The sequence below is a fragment of the Dipodomys merriami genome, unplaced genomic scaffold, assembly GCF_024711535.1.
Source record: "Dipodomys merriami isolate MVZ:Mamm:240054 unplaced genomic scaffold, mDipMer1.0.p SCAF_204, whole genome shotgun sequence".
NCBI lineage: Eukaryota > Metazoa > Chordata > Mammalia > Rodentia > Heteromyidae > Dipodomys > Dipodomys merriami.
In genome coordinates, this window is record NW_027203427.1 from 1,161,651 (window position 1) to 1,180,065 (window position 18,415).

At 38.6% G+C, this 18,415-nt stretch overlaps 2 gene segments (V, D, J or C); both read left to right on the forward strand.

The window, feature by feature from the left end:
* Positions 1–2,125: 2,125 nt before the first annotated feature.
* Positions 2,126–7,907, forward strand: LOC138833371 (immunoglobulin kappa variable 2-30-like). The segment is given in 3 exon segments: positions 2,126–2,174; positions 2,394–2,690; positions 7,792–7,907. Coding segments are annotated over 3 exon segments (462 nt in total).
* Positions 7,908–17,164: 9,257 nt separating this feature from the next.
* On the forward strand, positions 17,165–17,664 carry LOC138833336 (immunoglobulin kappa variable 1D-13-like). The segment is given in 2 exon segments: positions 17,165–17,229; positions 17,354–17,664. Coding segments are annotated over 2 exon segments (366 nt in total).
* Positions 17,665–18,415: the final 751 nt, after the last annotated feature.

Below are 18,415 nucleotides of genomic sequence, written 5' to 3' on the forward strand. Positions count from 1 at the left end.
TTGACAATTTTTTACTCTAGGTCTTAATAGGAAGTTCTTTGGGAACAGGGTTTCTACCACTAGTAACTAACATCCCTAAACAGATATCTAGGTAAGTATGGTGTCAGATGCCTCTTCTTATCCCTCAACTCTGTGTTCGTATTGGTCAAATTCCTGAGGATCAGAGCTGTTGATGGTGGGCACTATGGCTTATACTAGTTGAAGGAAGTCAGACAAGACAGGCTGGGACATAAACCTAATTATAGTATGGTGGTGGAAACATGTTCACCTTCTGGAACCTGCAATTCCTGACTTTGACAGTGGGGTCCCTCTGCCTAGTACCACAGGCATCATGGATTTTTATTGATTATCATTAAACACACACACTTTTGATGACACTTTTCTCAGAAGAGCAGGCTTTACCTATCTTTTTTTTAATTTTATATATGTATATATACATATTTATTTTTATTTTTTTAATTGTGAAAATACTGAACAGAGGAGTTACAATGGCTTGAGCAAGGTAATGAGCACATTTCTTATCAAGCATGTTGCCTCCTCCTTTGTTTCCTCTTACCAACCCTGCCCTCCCATCCCCTACCCACGCCCTGTGCTGCCCCCACCAAAGTTGCAAATTCATTTTTGACATAGTATCTTGTACATTTCATTGTTGCAACGGGTCCACCTGTATCTCTATTTAAACAAATTTTTCCCTTTCCCTCCCCAAATTATACCAACATCAAATACAATGAAAACGGGGTTTATACTGCAGAGAAGGGACATACAAAGCAATAAAAACATCACCTTATAAACATTTTAGAAACATTAGCAAGAAAGAAAAACCACTTGTGTCCTTATCTTGGGGTTCATTTCGTTTAACATTAATTTATCTGACCTTTTCTGCTTGTCTCAGACATATACTAATTACTGCAAATAAGGGAAACCATGGAACCTATGTTTCTTTGTGCCTGGCTTACTTTACCTAATATAATTTTTTCCAAATCTTTCTATTTCCTAACAAATTTGGCAATGTCATTCTTTCTGATGGAGGCTTAGAATTCCATTGTGTATTGAGGGGCATCTGGGTTGGTTCCATATCTTAGCTATGCTAAACAATGCTACAATAAACATAATTGTGCTGGTAGCTGTAGTATAGTGTTGTTTATGATCATTCATATAAATGCCCTATCATGGCATTGCTGGGTCATAGGGGAGCTCTATGTGGAGTCTTTTGAGGAAACTCCATACTGCTTTCCAAAGTAGTTGAACAAGTTTACACTCCCACCAACAATGCAGTAAGGTTCCCTTCTGTCCACATCCCTCCCCTCCAGCATCTGTTGTTTAATTAGAGTTCTTGAATATAACCATTCTTACTGGGTTGAGCTGTTATCTCAGTGTTGTTTTGATTTGCATTTCTTTTATGACTAGAGAAGCTGAGCATTTCTTCATGAAAACACTGAAATGATCCCACAGACCTATAGCCATCTAATCTTCGATGAAACATAGAATGGAAGACAGTCTCTTCACTAAATGGTGCTGGCAAAATTGGTTCATCACTTGTAGAAGACTAAAGCTAGATCCTTATATATCACCCTGCACCAGAATAAACTCCAAATGGATCAAAGGCCTTAGAGTCAGCACCCTGAAAACATTACAGGATGGAATAGGAGAAGCACTAGGTCTCCTTGGGTTTCTTAATAGAAACCCAGAAACACACCAAATCAAAGAATGTTTGGACAAATGGGATTGCATGAAATTGCAGAGCTTCTGCATGGCAAAGGACATAGCTAGCAAGATCAATAGAAATCCCATGGATTGGGAGAAGGACCTCACTAGCCATACAACAGACAAGGGTCTCATATCTAAAATATACTTAGAAATCACAAAATTAAATCTCCCAACAGCAAATCCTCAAAGCAACAACTGCCCAATAAATAAGTGGGCTAAAATCTTACAGAGAAACTTCTTTGAAGAGGAAAAAAGATGGCCATTAGACACCCTTCCTTTTTCTTTACTTACACTGTTACATCCTCCTGGCTATTTGCATATTGCTCCCTAAGGAGGACTTTAATTTCTAAGTCTGAAATAAAGGCTCAGCTCTGAACTTGCCTTGACCTGTCAAGACTCTTGATTTCACTTCTTAAAAATGAAGTCTGTCTCTCAGCTCCTGTGGCTATTAATGCTCTGGATCCCTGGTAAGTGTAAAGGGAGTAATGAGAGTGGGTGGCAAGAATTACCAGTTGTAATTTAGCCATGTGTTAGATGTTCATAGTAGGGCAATGAGGTTTAGGTCTGAGAGAGTGAGGAACACTCCAGAAAGAGTAAGAACCTGTGCTTGGGTGAAGTAAAAGTAATGTATGCATGGCTCTCTATATTTATATATAATCGTGCACTCTGCCTTATTCTAATTTCAGGATCCAATGGAGATGTTGTGATGACCCAGACTCCACTTTCCCTGCTTGTCACCCTGGGAGAGCCAGCCTCCATCTCCTGCAGGTCTAGTCAGAGCCTTCTGTATAGCGATGGGAACACCTATTTGTACTGGTTCCTACAGAAGCCAGGCCAGTCTTTACATCGCCTGATCTACTTGGTTTCCAAAAGAGGATCTGGGGTCCCAGACAGATTCAGTGGCAGTGGGTCAGGCACAGATTTCACACTGACAATCAGCAGGGTGGAAGCTGAAGATGTTGGAGTTTATTACTGTTTTCAAGGTACACATGTTCCTCCCACAGTGATACAGCCTTGAACAAAAACCTCCCATCTGGCTGGGTGAGCTGCCCTCACCCAGCTGCTGGCTGGTCTGGGGAGCAGCCCAGCAGATTGTGTGAGTCTGCCTAGGAGGAAGATATTGAGGTCAATAGAAGAGTCACTCTGAGTAAAGATGAAGAATATATGACAATACAACAAAATGCAATCTATAACAACCAGAATAATTACCTGAATATAAAGACCAGATGAAGCATTAGGTATTTATTGAAAATTCAATTTTCTCTTCAGTAATATTATAGCCAACCTTTACTCTAAAAACCAAATGTCTTCTGTGATGATTATTCTCTCTCTGTGATGAAATTTATAATACTACCTTTCAGCACACGGTAGCCTACATCTTTTGCTATGCGTTCTGTTCAGAACCTGGAAGCCCAGTTGTGCCTTTTCTAGCTTCTGCTCTGTGTGTTCATCAAACCCTGCCTGACCATCAAGCCATCACCAGAGTTTTATCAGTGTCTCTGGGCTGGATCAACCTGGGGAACATACAAAATTGCACAAAGCACAGTAATGTCTGCCTTGTATGTCCTGTGGCTCTGGCTCTACTTAAGAGAATGGTGTGTGGTGAAACCCTGTAATATGGTTCATAGGTCCCAGAAGTCTGAGACTGAACCCTTTTTCAATGAATGCTATATTCACAATCTAACCTGGTCTACCTCTGTGGCTTTATATTTAAAAAAAATTTCAGGAGGGCATCATTCATCTTGTTTGTCTTGGAGCCACTTCTATCACCTTAGACACCAGGAACTATGACATCTCACAAGCTAGTACTTGGGGAATTCTCAAGTCTCCACCAGTGTCCAGTGTGCATCTGCTTCAGATGCTATAAATTGTTTTGCCATGATGCTCTCCAATTCATCTGGGGAAAAGTGGCAGGAAGTTGGAAATGCTCTGATTTCATCAAGGTATCATTCATAGAAGAAGTGTAGGTCTGGAATGTATATGAACTTATGGAATAGCTTTAAGTTACTTATGGAAACATTTTTTTTTTGGTCCGGTCGTGGGGCCTGAACTCTGAGCCTGGGTGCTGTCCCTCAGATCTTCAGTTCAAGGCTAGTGCTCTACCACTTGAGCCACAGCGACACTTCGGCTTTTTTTTCTTTTTGTTTATGTGGTGCTGAGGAATCGAACCCAGGGCCTTATGCATGCAAGGCAAGCAGTCTACCACTGAGCCACCTTTCCAGCCCTTGTGGAAACATCTTAACAGGAACAATTAATGCAATGTTTACCCACAATTGTAGCATTTTGTGGAAGACCAGCCAGAAATGTCAGAGTTGAATCTCAGTTCTCCTCTCTGCTCAGGAATTTTAACAGAAGTTCCCATCAGATTTCTAATTCTCACCTGGGCTCCTCATTGTCTCCTCACAAGTCTGTGACTCATCAGAAAAGAAAAATAAAGTTTCACTGGGACTCTGCACACTGCTATTGCTGTATGATTGACAAGTCAGCTGTTATTATTACTTCCTATCTAACACTTGTGACTGGAGCTCATGTGGAGTTATTTCCAGATATTATTATTGAGTCTATTATCATATCAACAAAATTTCATTGTAGTAATGGCAATTACAAAAGGAGAAATTGCATTAAATATTTGTTGTCAATTTAACACTGAAATACCTTTCTAGAAAAGCACATGCACAGGCAAACACACATATGGAATATAATGGAGGAATATTTGTTTACCTAAATACATATAATTAAGCATTTCTACTCATTCTTTTCATGAAACCAGAAATATTCTTATCATCTCTCTGCACTGGTTACAAATGCAAATGCAAAACAGCTGATTCACCTTACTTCAAGGAATGATGCTCTGCATTTCAACAAGTTAACAGGTTTCCATGGGGTGTTTTGGAATCTAAGCTTTAGGAGATTCTTACCTCAACGAAGACCTTTTAAGAAAAAAAAAATGGTAGCAACACAACTACATCTTTGTCTAATTAAGAAAAACGAATTTTTGTTCTTGGATGCCAAACTGCAAATTCATGATTATTTCTCAGTTATAAGATCCAGTCCTTTGAAAGTATAATGGAATAAATGTTTATTAGCAATTTGATAAAAATTCATGGTCCTGTTCTGGGGATATTTGGACAAAAATTTGTTACAATAGCTTGACTACAACAGAATGTATATAATCCTAAGTGATCATTTCCTCTTATGTCTCTGTTCCAGCTCAAAAAATTCCACACAATGGAGACAAGACCAGGTATCTGCAACAAAATGAAGAAGCTGAGCCCTGCCTGGATTGGGCACATCAGTGCAATTGTGAATTTGTCTTTGCACTAACATAAATGATTTGTGTTACCAGCCCCTAGATTTTGAGGAGTTCGTTACACTTTATTATTGTTGAAATGATGACTGAAACATGAACAAACAGAGAGGATGCATTTTTATGAGACCTGATTGCATAATAAAAGTATTTATAAAATAAATATGAAGTGATAGAATACAGAGAAATATGAGATTGTGTAAATAAAAGTAATGCAGTTGCATCTACCAAAGCATCTTCTGAAAAAGAAACAATTTGCAACTGACCCATGAACATCAATAAATATCAGAGGAATTAGAAATGGGCTTACATATATGAAATTATTGATAGATATTCACATGTATATGTTAACAGAAAAAAGATACTTAGACACACATAATGTATAAAAACATATAATACAGGCTGACCCATTGTAATAATGAGATGTGCAAGACACTATCTTGGAAACAAATTTTACAGCTTGGGGGAGAGGGAGGAGTTGGGAGGTGGGGAGGGAAAGGATGGTAGGAGCAAAACAAAGGAGGAGGTAACAATGCTGGATAGGAAATGTACTCATTACCTTATTCATGTAACTGTAACCCTCTGTACAGTATTTGTACAATAAAATATAAAACATATCGAATACATTAAAATATGTAAAAATGTATGAATCCTCAGTTGTCTACAGCTCTCAACTATTTCCTCCTGTATATCTGGGGATGGATATGACTGAGTCATCTTAGGGCCTAGAATCCTATGTAAGGCCCTCATTTAGCATATCCACAGGAAACCAGAGAGGGAAAAGGATTCTGGGAAATACACTTCCTGTAGAAACTGTGTAATAGAAGTTGAGAGCTGGCCACCCTTTGTGGTCATATGACTCAATACTCAAGGATTTGATGAGGATTTCATTACCCAAGAACATTTCCATATTGATTCTAAGAATCATCAACATATTGCAAGCAACACTGGAAAGTTTCATTAAGTCACAGGTCAATGGCAAATGAAATTTTTGCATGAAATATGTAAGAATCTCTTCATAAACAAATGAAAATCTTTCTTAACAATATAAAAAGGAAACTCAACTAAATAGGGATGCAGTATTATTTCTTTCTCTTCACAGTGTGTATAGAATTCAAATCAACAACATCATGAAGACCATGTGACAAAGGCAAAATTATAAACCATTTCAGATCTACTGAATGTGAATATTCAGTACAGCAATATAACAAGTGTTCCTTGTTAGGTCTAAGAAGCCTTGTGCAAGCCAGGGCCTGGTGGCTCACAACTGTAATTACAGCTACTCAGGAGACTGAGATTTGAAGATTGTGGTTCAAAGCCAACCCAGACAGGAAATGAAGACTCTTATTTCTAATTAACCAAAAAGATCTGGAAGTAGAGCTCTGACTCAAGTGGTAGAGCATTAGTCTTGAGTATACATAGTGCAAGGAAAGTGCCTAGGCCCTGCATTCCAGCATGAGGACTGGCAGAAAAAAAATCAGCTGTGTTTACAGGATGAGTATCAAGGGTAAGAGATTCTCCTTACTTCTCTATTAGCCACTTTAAAGAATATGTCTATTTAACCCACATGTTAAACACATATGCATGTGCATCTGCATATACATGCAGATGCCCATACACATACACATACCTTCATTAGCTCATTCTACTTGTTAAAACAAAGTACCTGAGCACTGTACAAAGAACAGTTTTGTTTAATCCACACTTTTAGATTTAGAAAGTCCTAGGTGCAGTGTCCTTATTTGTCTGTTCTCAGGTGAGGGCTGTCATGTCTGTATCAGGACATGGTGTGTTATTAGAAAGCCACAGGTTGAAGAGGCTGATTATTTGGTTGTCTTCATGTCATAGCAATTGACTCTTAAAAGATCTGACTTACTCCTTTAACCCTCCCAAAGGCAGCACCTTCAGTGATCTAAGCACTTTCCCCAAGTCACTGACATTTGGGGTCTTCTAGCTCTTAGCATAGACACACAGGGTTCCACTGAGGAAAATCCTTCTTACACAGACTTTGTGGAAAAGGCACATCGAAATGTTAGTAGTGCCTGTCCATATGCTAATACGTTTGTATTAACAGACAATTAGATTGGAAATGTGTGAAGTTACTGTCCTCAAAGAAAGAATAATACACTTAACACTTGCCAGTACCATAATGATGCATTTACTTCTACAGCTTGAGTAGTCACTGGGTTGGGAAATTTTCACATTTATAAATGACATCATAACATTGGGATCTGAGTGTTCATGGTTCTTCAGCCTTAGCTCAGATATAATATGGGGGTCATCTCAGTGTTCTGCAGGGCAGCCACATAGAAGTCCTGTCAGCACCAGGGAATTCTGCATATGAAAATGTATGGTATTAGTTTAAGATGCTGGTCTTTCTTTTTGTGTTTTTTTTTCTGTGCTACTGAGGATTGTACTCAAGACTTCACAAGTACTCTTCGATTGCTGCAACATATCCAGATCTTTTTGCTTAAGGTCATTTATTGCAAGTAGGGTTTTGGGATTCTGCTTGTCTGGGTTCCAAGCCCAGACAGTAGTTAAGTCACGAAAGATTTCTTCACTTTGACACTAAAAGAGATGGGTAACATAGTAATGCACATGTTCATAGAGCAGAGTAATCTGAGTTGACTTCAGTTTGTAGGATAAAGAATATCTGTTTCTGAATGGGAACAATATGAAAGGACAGAAACATGAATGTCATCCAAAGGTGTAGGAGACTTCTAGCTCAGACACGGTGGAATGATCACAAAGCTGTTCATGAATCTATGTCCTTTCAGAATACAGAGAGCCAAAATCTGATATTAACTGTCCTAAAGCCTTGTTATGGAAAAGTGCATTCAGGAGTGGAGGACAACAAATGGCTTATGTGGAGCTGATAGCAGATACCCAATAGGTAGTCTGTACTTTGCAGAACATAACAATATATTTCACAAAGTATATTTTCACATATGTCTTCATCATTCATTGAAATATTTCAGGTTTCTCTCTAATCAATTTTCTATCTCTCCATCTATCTTCAGTCTTAAGTCTCATTATATCTCTGGGTAATTCTATTCATCATCACTAAATAAAGTTTGTTTTTAAAGAAAACAGGCTAATGAATCAGGTTATCTGGTAAAAAAAAATAATTACTTACACATATCCGGAGCTGTCTTTTCCTGTAAGATTTGCTTAGATAAAAAGATAGCAAAAAATGTTCTCAGGAGACCATAGAACCTATGAGGTCTAGGAGATTTTGCTGCCTTCTATGGTTATAGCTATTCAAAAGGATCGCTTTCTTGGGGGAAAGAGGGTTGGGGCTAATCATTTACTGCCTTTATTACATGGGCCTAGTGTTGACAGGGAAAAAGCAGGCCAAGCCATGAGAGAGGAGGCTTCTGGGCTAACAGAGCAAATATCTGATGTTAACTGTCCTAGACCTTGGTGGTAGGAAGGCACATTCAGGATTGGAAAACAGCAAGTCATTTATATGGAGTTGATAGCAGATATACACTTGGTAAATTGTAAATTGCAGACCATGACATTATAGTTCACATACTATATTGTTATAGTTTTCATTGTTATTCAATTGAAAATATTTGGGTTTCTATCATCATATTTTAATCTATCTATCTGTCTGTCTTACTATCTATCCATCCATCCATCATCCATCTACCTTGTTAGCTGAATAACTATCTAGCTTGCTAGCTATCATGAGTTTTAAATTTTGTTCCATCTCTGGGCAAATGGATAATTGTGTTCATAGTTACCAATTAAAAAGTTTATAGAAATAATTTAAATAAATCTAATGAAAATAATGAATTATACATTTCTGGATCTATTTTTCACTGAAAAGATTGGCTTAGATAAAAAGTTAGTATGAAAAGCTAGTCATAAGCAACAATTAAATCACAATTCACTCTATTTATAGGATATGAATTCAGTTGGTTCTCTGGACTCCATGGAAAAACATCTTCTGCAAGCAAAGCTGTGCTACCCTGGTCATGTCTAGGGCACCTTGAAGAATACAGGTCTGTGCTGAGATACAAAAGTCAACTAGCCTTGCAGCTGTGCTCCTCCCTCCCAGACCCTGATTTGCCCTTGTCCAGAGCATAGCCCACTGCCTGGAGCACTTCTTGGAAGGCAGCTCACACCTTATGCAGAAATCAATCCTCCCAATCAGCATACAGCATGGTCAGGAAGGCATCTTCTCAGGTCCTGGGTCTCCTGCTGCAGATTGGTAGGGTAAACAAAGGAGGAGGCTACAATGCTTGATAAAAAATGTACTCACTGTCTTGCCCATGTAATTGTAACCCCTCTGTACAGTATTTTCACAATAAAAAAAAGAATTAAAAAAAAGAAAATGCATAGATTCACCCAGTTCATTGTAACCAACACTGCTTATAAGTTTGTTTGTCCTCACTTTCAGGGCCAGTCAGCACATTAGCAATGAGTTAAATTGGTATTAGCAGAGACCAGAGAATACTACAAAGCTTCTGATCTATTTTGCTAATAGATTGGCCTCTGGGGTTCCATCAAGGTTCAATGGGAGTTGATCTGGAACAGAGTTCACACACCATCAGCAGCCTGCAGCCTGAAGATATTGCCACTTTGTACTGCCAACAAGATTATAGTAGACCTCCAACAGTGATACAAGCCATAACAAAAACCTCACAGGGAGGCAGAAGTGAGAGACTGGGCTGTCCTAGCTGCTCTTCATGAGCCTCCACCTGCTGACAGAGCTTCTCAGGTGGAGTCAGTCTTTTAAGGTGACTAGAAAGTACTGGAAGGAAGGTCCTGGTGGCATCTGCACACCCTAACTCTCTGTGTTCCTTCTCAGGCAAGCAGCACATATCTGACATTGCCTCTTCTGACATACAAAAAACTCACATCTGTGCTTATGTGTAGTCCAGGTTGTGCAAAAATTTGTAGTCATTCAATAAAGAAGAAGCCTTTCTTTTTTTTTTTTTTTAAATTGTATTTTATTTTATTTGAGAACATACTGTACAAAGGGGCTACAATTACATGGGCAGGATAATGCATACATTTCTTACCAAGCATTGCAGCCTCCTCCTTTGTTTACCCTTCACTTCCCTTCCCCGCCTCCCCCCTCCCCCCACCCAATTTTACCCCCCTCCCCCCACCCAATTATACCCCCCTCCCCCCCCCACACCGGCGTTGTAAAGCTGGTTTTGACATGACATTTTGTACTTCTCATTGTTGCAACAGGTCCACCTGAATCCTTAAACGACTTGTTTGTCCCCATCTACTCCACATGTTATACTGACATCAAATATAGTGAAAACGGGGGTTACACTGTGGGGGAGGGACATACAAAGCAACAAAGAAATAATCTTATAAATGCATTAGAAATACATGCATGAAAGAAACAAAAACATTAAAATACATATTTAAGGGTTCATTTTCCTAACATCACATTATCTGACCTTTTCCGCTTGACTCATACCTATACTAGATATTGCAAATAAGGGAAACCATGGGACCTATGCTTCTTTGGGCCTGGCTTACTTCAGTTAATATAATTTTTTCCAAACCTTTCCATTTCCTAACAAATGGGGAAATGTCATTCTTTCTGATGGAGGCATAGAATTCCATTGTGTATATATACCACATTTTCTTGATCCATTCATCTACTGAGGGGCATCTGGGTTGGTTCCATATCTTAGCTATGGTAAATAATGCTGCAATAAACATAGTTGTGCTGGTAGCTTTAGTGTGGTCTTGTTTGTAAACATTTGGGTAAATGCCCAAAAGTGGGATTGCTGGATCATAGGGGAGATCTATGTGAAGTCTTTTGAGGAACCTCCATACTGCTTTCCAAAGTGGTTGAACAAGTTTACATTCCCACCAACAATGAAGTAGGGTTCCTTTCTGTCCACATCCCCTCCAGCATCTGTTGTTATTAGAGTTCTTGATTTTTGCTGTTCTAACTGGAGTGAGGTGATATCTCAATGTTGTTTTGATTTGCATTTCTTTTATGGCTAGGGATGTTGAACATTTCTTCATGTGTCTATTGGCCATCCTTCTTTCTTCTTCAGAGAAGCTTCTCTTTAAGTCTTTCGCCCACTTATTTATTGGGCAGTTGTTTCTTTGAGGATTTGTTGTTGGGTGGTTTAATTTTTTGAGTTCCAAGTATATTTTAGATATGAGACCCTTGTCCGTTGTATGGCTAGTAAAGATAAGAAGAAGCCTTTCTACATATGTCAAAGTAACCTTTTAAAAGCAGGACAATATAGTCTTTACAAAAGATTTTTGAAAAACAACATTGTAAAGAAAAAATTGTCATTAATTTTTTAAACAACTTGTGCTTGACACATTATAATATATTTGAAGTACAGTAGGTTTTGGTATGTACATGTATTGTCCAATCATCTAAACAATGTAACTAACAAATTAGTTCATCAACCTAAACATTTATCAATTTCTTGTTGTCAAGGGATTTTTTTTCTTCACCAAAGAGATCTTTAAAAACCTTTTCCTAAACTAAAGGCAGATCCAGAATCAAATCCAAATGGATCCCAGAACTCAATATAAAAAGAGACATTTTGAAAATATTACAGGAAAGAATAGGAGAAACTCTAGGGCTCCTTAGCGCAGGCCGAAATTTTCTTAATAAAGACCCAGAAATACAACAAATCAAAGAAAGTTTGGACAAAAGAGATTGCATGAAACTGCAGAGCTTCTGCATGGAAAAGGACATAGCAAGCAAGATCAATAGAAAGCTCACAGATTGGGAGAAGATCTTCACTAGCCATACAATGGACAAGGGCCTCATATCTAGAATATACTTAGAATTCAAAAAATTAAATCCCCAACAATGGATGCTCAAAGAAACAACAGCCTGATTAATAAGTGGGCTAAAGACTTAAAGAGACACTTCTCTGAAGAGGAAATAAGAATGGCCAATAGACACATGAAGAAATGCTAAACTTCTCTAGACATAAAAGAAATGCAAATCAAAACAACATTGAGATACCACCTCACCCCAGTTAGAATGGCTATAAACAAGAACTCTAATAACAACAGATGTTGGAGGGGATGTGGCAAAAAGGAAACCATATTTCACTGTTGGTGGGAATGTAAATTTGTTCAACCACTTTGGAAAGCACTATGGGGGTTACTCAAAAGACTCCACTAGAGCTCCCCTATCACTGACCAATCCCACTTTTAGGCATATACCCAAACAATCACAAACAAGACCATACTACCAGAACAACTATGTTTATCACTGCATTATTCACAATAGCTAAGCTATGGAACCAACACACATGCCCCTCAGTAGATGAATGGATTAAGAAAAGGAAATCTATGCCTCCATAAAAATATGTCATCAACCCCTTTGTTAGGAAATGGAAAGACCTGGAAAATTTATATTAAGTGGTATAAGTTAAACCCAAAGAATCATAGGTTATATGGTTTCCCTTATCTGCAATAACTAGTCTATGCCTAGGACAAACAGAAGAGGTCAAAAGCTCTGTATCTATGACCATATAAGCTGATGTTAAGTGACATGAACCCCAAGATAGGGACACAAGACATTTTATCTTTCTTGCTGTTCTTTTTAATGTATTTATAATATACTATGTGATCATTTTTTGTTTATTTCTTTGTATGTTCTTCCCCCATAGTATTTGATTCTGGTGTTCTGCAATTTTTTTTTAAAATTTTACTTATACATTTATTGTCTTTAAGTAGTTGTACAAAGTGGTTACCATTCAACCCATCAGTTTGTAAGTACAAGTACAGTTATAAGTATGACACACTTTCATCATTCTCCCCATCCCTCCTAGGCCTCCCCTCAATACTCTTCTCTGAAACCTCACTCCTTGTGTGAGTGACAGAGACACAAGAGAGGGCTTGAGCAAAAGGAAGGGAGGTGACCTGGCTGCACATTGAATGCACTCTCAATCCACACACCAGGGAGTATGGAAGAAGCAGGATGGACTTGTAGTGTAGGAAACCTGACCCATCACTGGCATTTGTCATGCTGTGTAGATAAAGGTAAGCCATTAGAGATTCAAACAATAAATTGGAAATGAAAAGTTTAAAAAAGATCAATGACAACAGTAACCAACCACCAAATGCTAAATAGACTTCAAAGTAGTTATTTTATGGATTACTAATGCTAGGAATGTTTAAATATCATTGAAGCTTCTGATCTTTGATCAAACACCTAAAAAGGAATATATGAAGAAAATAATGGAACAAATAAGGTCCCAATAGCAATATGAAAGACCACATGGGAATCAGAGAAAAGAAAACACAATAACCTCATATGTTTGAATTCTTAGCTAACACATCCTGATCATCCAAAGAGACTAATTAGATTTCCATCAGTGCAAACACCATCTGCAAAAATGAGTTCTCACTTAGGAATCCCTCTCATTGCTTTACCTCAGGACTAGTTCCTCCAATGACATCTCAAATGCTAACCAATCTCTCTGTCACAGGTGCCACAGCTCCCTCTAGGGGTAAAAGCTGAAATAACTTCAGTTCTTGAGCTCTCTTACATTTCCTTACACAAACTATAAAGAACCACTTTTAGAAACAGTACCATGAGCACTTGTAGACACAAACCTCTGATCTTACAGAACCCTCATTTTAATGCAAAGGCAAGACAATGAACACATACTTCTCATGCTTTCCTGTTTCCTGAGACTCCAGCCACCCCACCCCACCTGCTCCCCTTTCGCCACTCTCTCTAGCAACACTATTACTCAAGGGAAGTTGGAATTGGGCATCTGTGAACACATTTTGTCTCTTCAACTCTTAGCATGATTAGAATGAGAGGAAGAAGAAATAAGTTAAAATTGAACATCTGTGGTTCATTAAATATATCCTGTGTGATCTCACTTAAGCCGATTTAACTAACTCATTTTCTGAATAAGGATATTAATTTTTCATGCCATCATGTCCCTGCAATTAGAAATCAGCAAACACACAGATGAGGAACATGAACCAGACTCTGACTCTCTATTCAAAACAAACCTTGATTCCATTGTAACAGAGCATCTTAGACCATTTTTAATATCTCTGTTAATGAAGAGAACCAATCTTCATTTTAAGTGGTTTGTTCACAGGCAAAGGGAGAGAAATTATGTTTGATCAATTATATTCCTAAGATTCATAAAGATACTTCCTTCAAAATGTAACTTCCTTTCCTTCTTTAATCTATAACTTATGGCCTTGGTCATAGATGAAAGAATGGGCATATATGTTTGCTCTTCCAATGCATCTGTTATGCAGTTCAGAGCTCTTACTACAAACAACTATTATTGTTTGTAGGCAGTTTGCTTTTAAGGATGTTTAAATTAATCCCATTGCAGGACAGCTGATTGGCCTGTTTGAGAAGACATTCCCTGGGCAGTGATTGTCTTCTGCATTTGGCCAAGTTGATCTTACCTGTCTTGACCTCATGGAGAGAAACTGAGATCCTAGTAGTAGGAAGAAGCCTGTGTGTGGCAAGGAGTATACACAGTGCTACAATTTGTAAACAAGGCAAAACCGTCTCCTAATTACAGAAGAAGGAAAAAGGAGGACAGAGGAGAGAGGTAGGAAAAAATCTTATCTTGCTATAACAAATGAACCTTTGGATTAAGTTTTGTTTGAGTTTCCTCCTTGAATTACCTTTTGTTTCTCCATTCTTCTATAAACTGAAATCTCTGCCTACTGCCAGTGAAATATTGCCAAATGATGAGTAAGTTCTAATGGAAGAATATATGTTATTTTGCATCCTACTGTGTAAGAAAAAAAACACGATATAATCATGGTCTTATCATTCTTAGTGACTGCACAGCAGCCATGTTTCTGAATGTCTCTCAAACTAGATTCGTGCAATTTTCCTTCAGGTTATATTCAGTAGTGCATATATGTGAGCAAATTCCAGAAGTACCACTGTGTTCTTTTTATGGTGACTTTTAACAGACCCCTGGTTTGAATCATCATTAATGGTGATCTTCATTTCAATTTTAGACTAGGTGATGGCTGCCAGATTTCTCTGCTGTATAACAATTCTTTTCCTTTTGCAGTTTATGAAAATGTATGGAGAAGTTTTTGATCATTTTAGAATATCACATTTCTTATGAAAATATCATGGTGAATCCAAGGATTTACAATTGATTTAATGGTGTATATTACTGTTTATATAGTATTCAAAATCCCTTGAAATTGGCCAGTGGGCATCCTTTGCTAGCTGATTCTCTCCAACTTTTTCCTTTACCTCACACACCAGGAATTTTTTTGTTTTGGGCACAAAATGGTCCAAAATTATCTTACACTTTCCTAGTTTTGATAAAAAAAAAATCAATTATTTCTACAAGGGTCACTTGTTTCATTTATTGGAGAAAGTTTACAGGTACATTAGTGATGGTGCTATTTTTTTTTTTTTTTTGTCAATCACGGGCGGGGGGGGGGGGGGAGAGGGCTTGAACTCTGGGCTTGGGCGCTGTCCCTGCGCTCTTCAGCTCAAGGCAAGGGCTCTACCACTTGAGCTACAGCGCCACTTCCGTTTTTGAGTGGTTTATTAGAGAGAAGAGTCTGGAGTACTTTTCTGCCCGGGCTGGGTAGAACGGTGATCTTCAGATCTCAGCCTCCTGAGTAGCTAGGATTACAGGCATGAGCCACCAGCACCCGGCTTTGGTGCTATCTATTAATGGAACTAGATCATCATTATTTCTAGGCTGTAAAAAACTATCCATCCACTCATTCATTCATCTAGTCTTACATATACATAAATATATGTGTGAATTTATGGTGATTTGTCCACCTGCATGCACAGCAATAGGTTATTCTGAAGTACATTCTTAGACAAAGTTCTCCTGTAGTTAGATTACAATTCTTTCCCTCAAGTATTTAGCCACAGGATCAACTTTTTTGGATGATGAGACACACCAGCTGTCACTGTCATTTACATGATCATAGCATATAACACACCTCACATATTTGCTCATATATTACTCAGACTGGCATAACACTGCTGAGATGAGTCAGCTTTGCATCCCATGCAGTAGTGACTTGTGGACCCTGACAACTGCACAGGCCCATATGGATGTCCTTGTGTCTCATTCCACCTCAGCACCTTAAGTGCAGCCAGCAATGCTCTTTCTCCCCAGCATAGACAATCAGCTCTCCTTACTCTTGCTTGTAAGCCCCATGTTGCCTCCTCTCAATATGAATGACATTTCCATGTACTGCTGGCTCCTTGATTCTGTTAAAAAAATTCCAATGTGGGAATTTTCCATGTAGAACCTTTCCATGGTTCTACTTGCTCTACTTGGGCCCAATATCTTTAACCCAGGTGTGAAACACAGTGTTCTCTTCATAACTAGAAGAGACCACCAAGTGAAAGGAACATATGTCGCTTTAGGCAACTCAGTAGGCTTCAACATAACCCAAGTTTATCCTTCTTTTGAAGGAGAATCTCTGATTCAAACACAGTAGCTTTGGTTAAGATGTTTAAAACCCAGAAGGAATATGAAGACCTCAATAATGGACATTATAAATTATACACACCCAAAGGACGGTGAAAAAGACTGGTCAGGTTTAAAATGAAGAAAATGTCTGTTTTTATGTATCTGCTGATGCAAGAAATTCAGAGTTATAGGAAAAAACAAGGCTGTGCTGCACAATTCACAAGTTTAACTATTTTCTAATCAATGTAATAGCTCCATATGCTTATTTCATCTGTAATGATCATATTACAGGAGAGCAGTGGTGATAAATTGCCACATAAAGATTATCAGTGAATTAGAGCAATTCCCAAAGTTCCTGCTGTGGATAATATAGGCATGTGTCAAATGCGTGTTATGCAAACCTCTGTAAATTTCTGGAACTAACCTTTTAATGGACAGGTCTTGTCTCAGATAAAGAAATAAAAAGAAGAGAGACTTTTATCCTCAATGAGATCAGTGGTGTGCTCCACCCACAGGAAAGAAATGTGCTGATACTCATCTGTGGCTACAATACAGTCTGTTGCCTGACCTAAGTCTCCTGAGACTCAAATTTGTGTAGATCTACTGAGGTGTGGCAGCCCTACAGTTGTGTTTAACCTTGTCCAGATGCTGATGATTTGCATGTGCCAGCAGCACAGCCCACTGCCCTCAGGACTTCTTCATAGGCTGCTCATAGTCGTTGTAGCAGTCTGTCCCAGTCAGCACACAATATGGACATGAGGATCCCTGCTCAGCTCCTGGGGCTCCTGCTGCTCTGGCTCCCAGGTAAGGATAAAGAATATTGGGCATTAAAATTCCTCAGTGTGATCGATGATGCTTTACTCTTCAGGAGAGCTTTCTTATAATTCGGTTAATAATGTGGATATTTGTTTCATGTTTCCCCTGCCAGATGCGAGGTGTGGCATCCAGATGACCCAGTCCCCATCCACCTTGTCTGCATCTGTAGGAGGCACAGCCACCATCACTTGCAGAGCCAGTGGAAACATTTATAGCAATTTAGCCTGGTACCAGCAGAAACTAGGGAAAGCCCCCAAACTCCTGATTTATGGTAGTAGTAATTTGGTATCTGGAGTTCCATCCAGGTTCAGTGGCAGTAGATCTGGAACAGAGTTCACTCTCACCATCAGCAGCTTGCAGCCTGAAGATGTTGCCACTTATTACTGTCAACATTATTATGGTTATCCTCCCACAGTGATATAAGCCATGACAAAAACCTCCCAGGGAAGCAGAAGTGAGAGTCTGGGCTGCCCCAACTGCTCCTCCTGGTGCCTCCACATGCTGACAGAGATGCTCACATATAGACAATATAGACTTGAAGAGTGTGAATTGTGTCAACACCTGAGATGCATAAAACAATAACACAATAGAAGTCTAAGAGGCAATGGTTTTTTGTTATTGTTATTGTCAGTCTTGGGGCTTGAGATCTTTTGCTCAAGGTTATCACTCCAACATATTGAGCCACAGTTCCAGTTCTGGTGTTCTGGTGGTTAATTGGAGCTAAGACTCTCACCAAGTTTCCTGCCCAGGCCAGCTTTGAACTAGGATCATGAGATGTCAGTTTGCAGAATATCTAGTATTAGGTGTATGAGCTACCATCAGGAATTGTTTATAATACAAAGAATAGATTCATTGCGTCAGATTTTAGTCATTACTTCTCTGATATCTATTGTATTAACATATTTTATCAGTATCTATTAATAAGATTCAGATTCTCCTTATACATGTATTATGTACATTGATCATGTCCTTCTATTTTTCCCCTGTGCTCATCCTCCTGCCTCCTGAACTGGAGTCCTTTTTAGACCCACATAATTACACTTCTATTTTGTTTTAAGTTTGTTTGAATGAGAAAGACCTTTTGTTTTGTCTGTTTTAACAGAATAACCTCCAGTTCCATTCATTTTGCTGTGGATTACAGGATTTCATGTTTCTTTATATATGTTGTGTACAT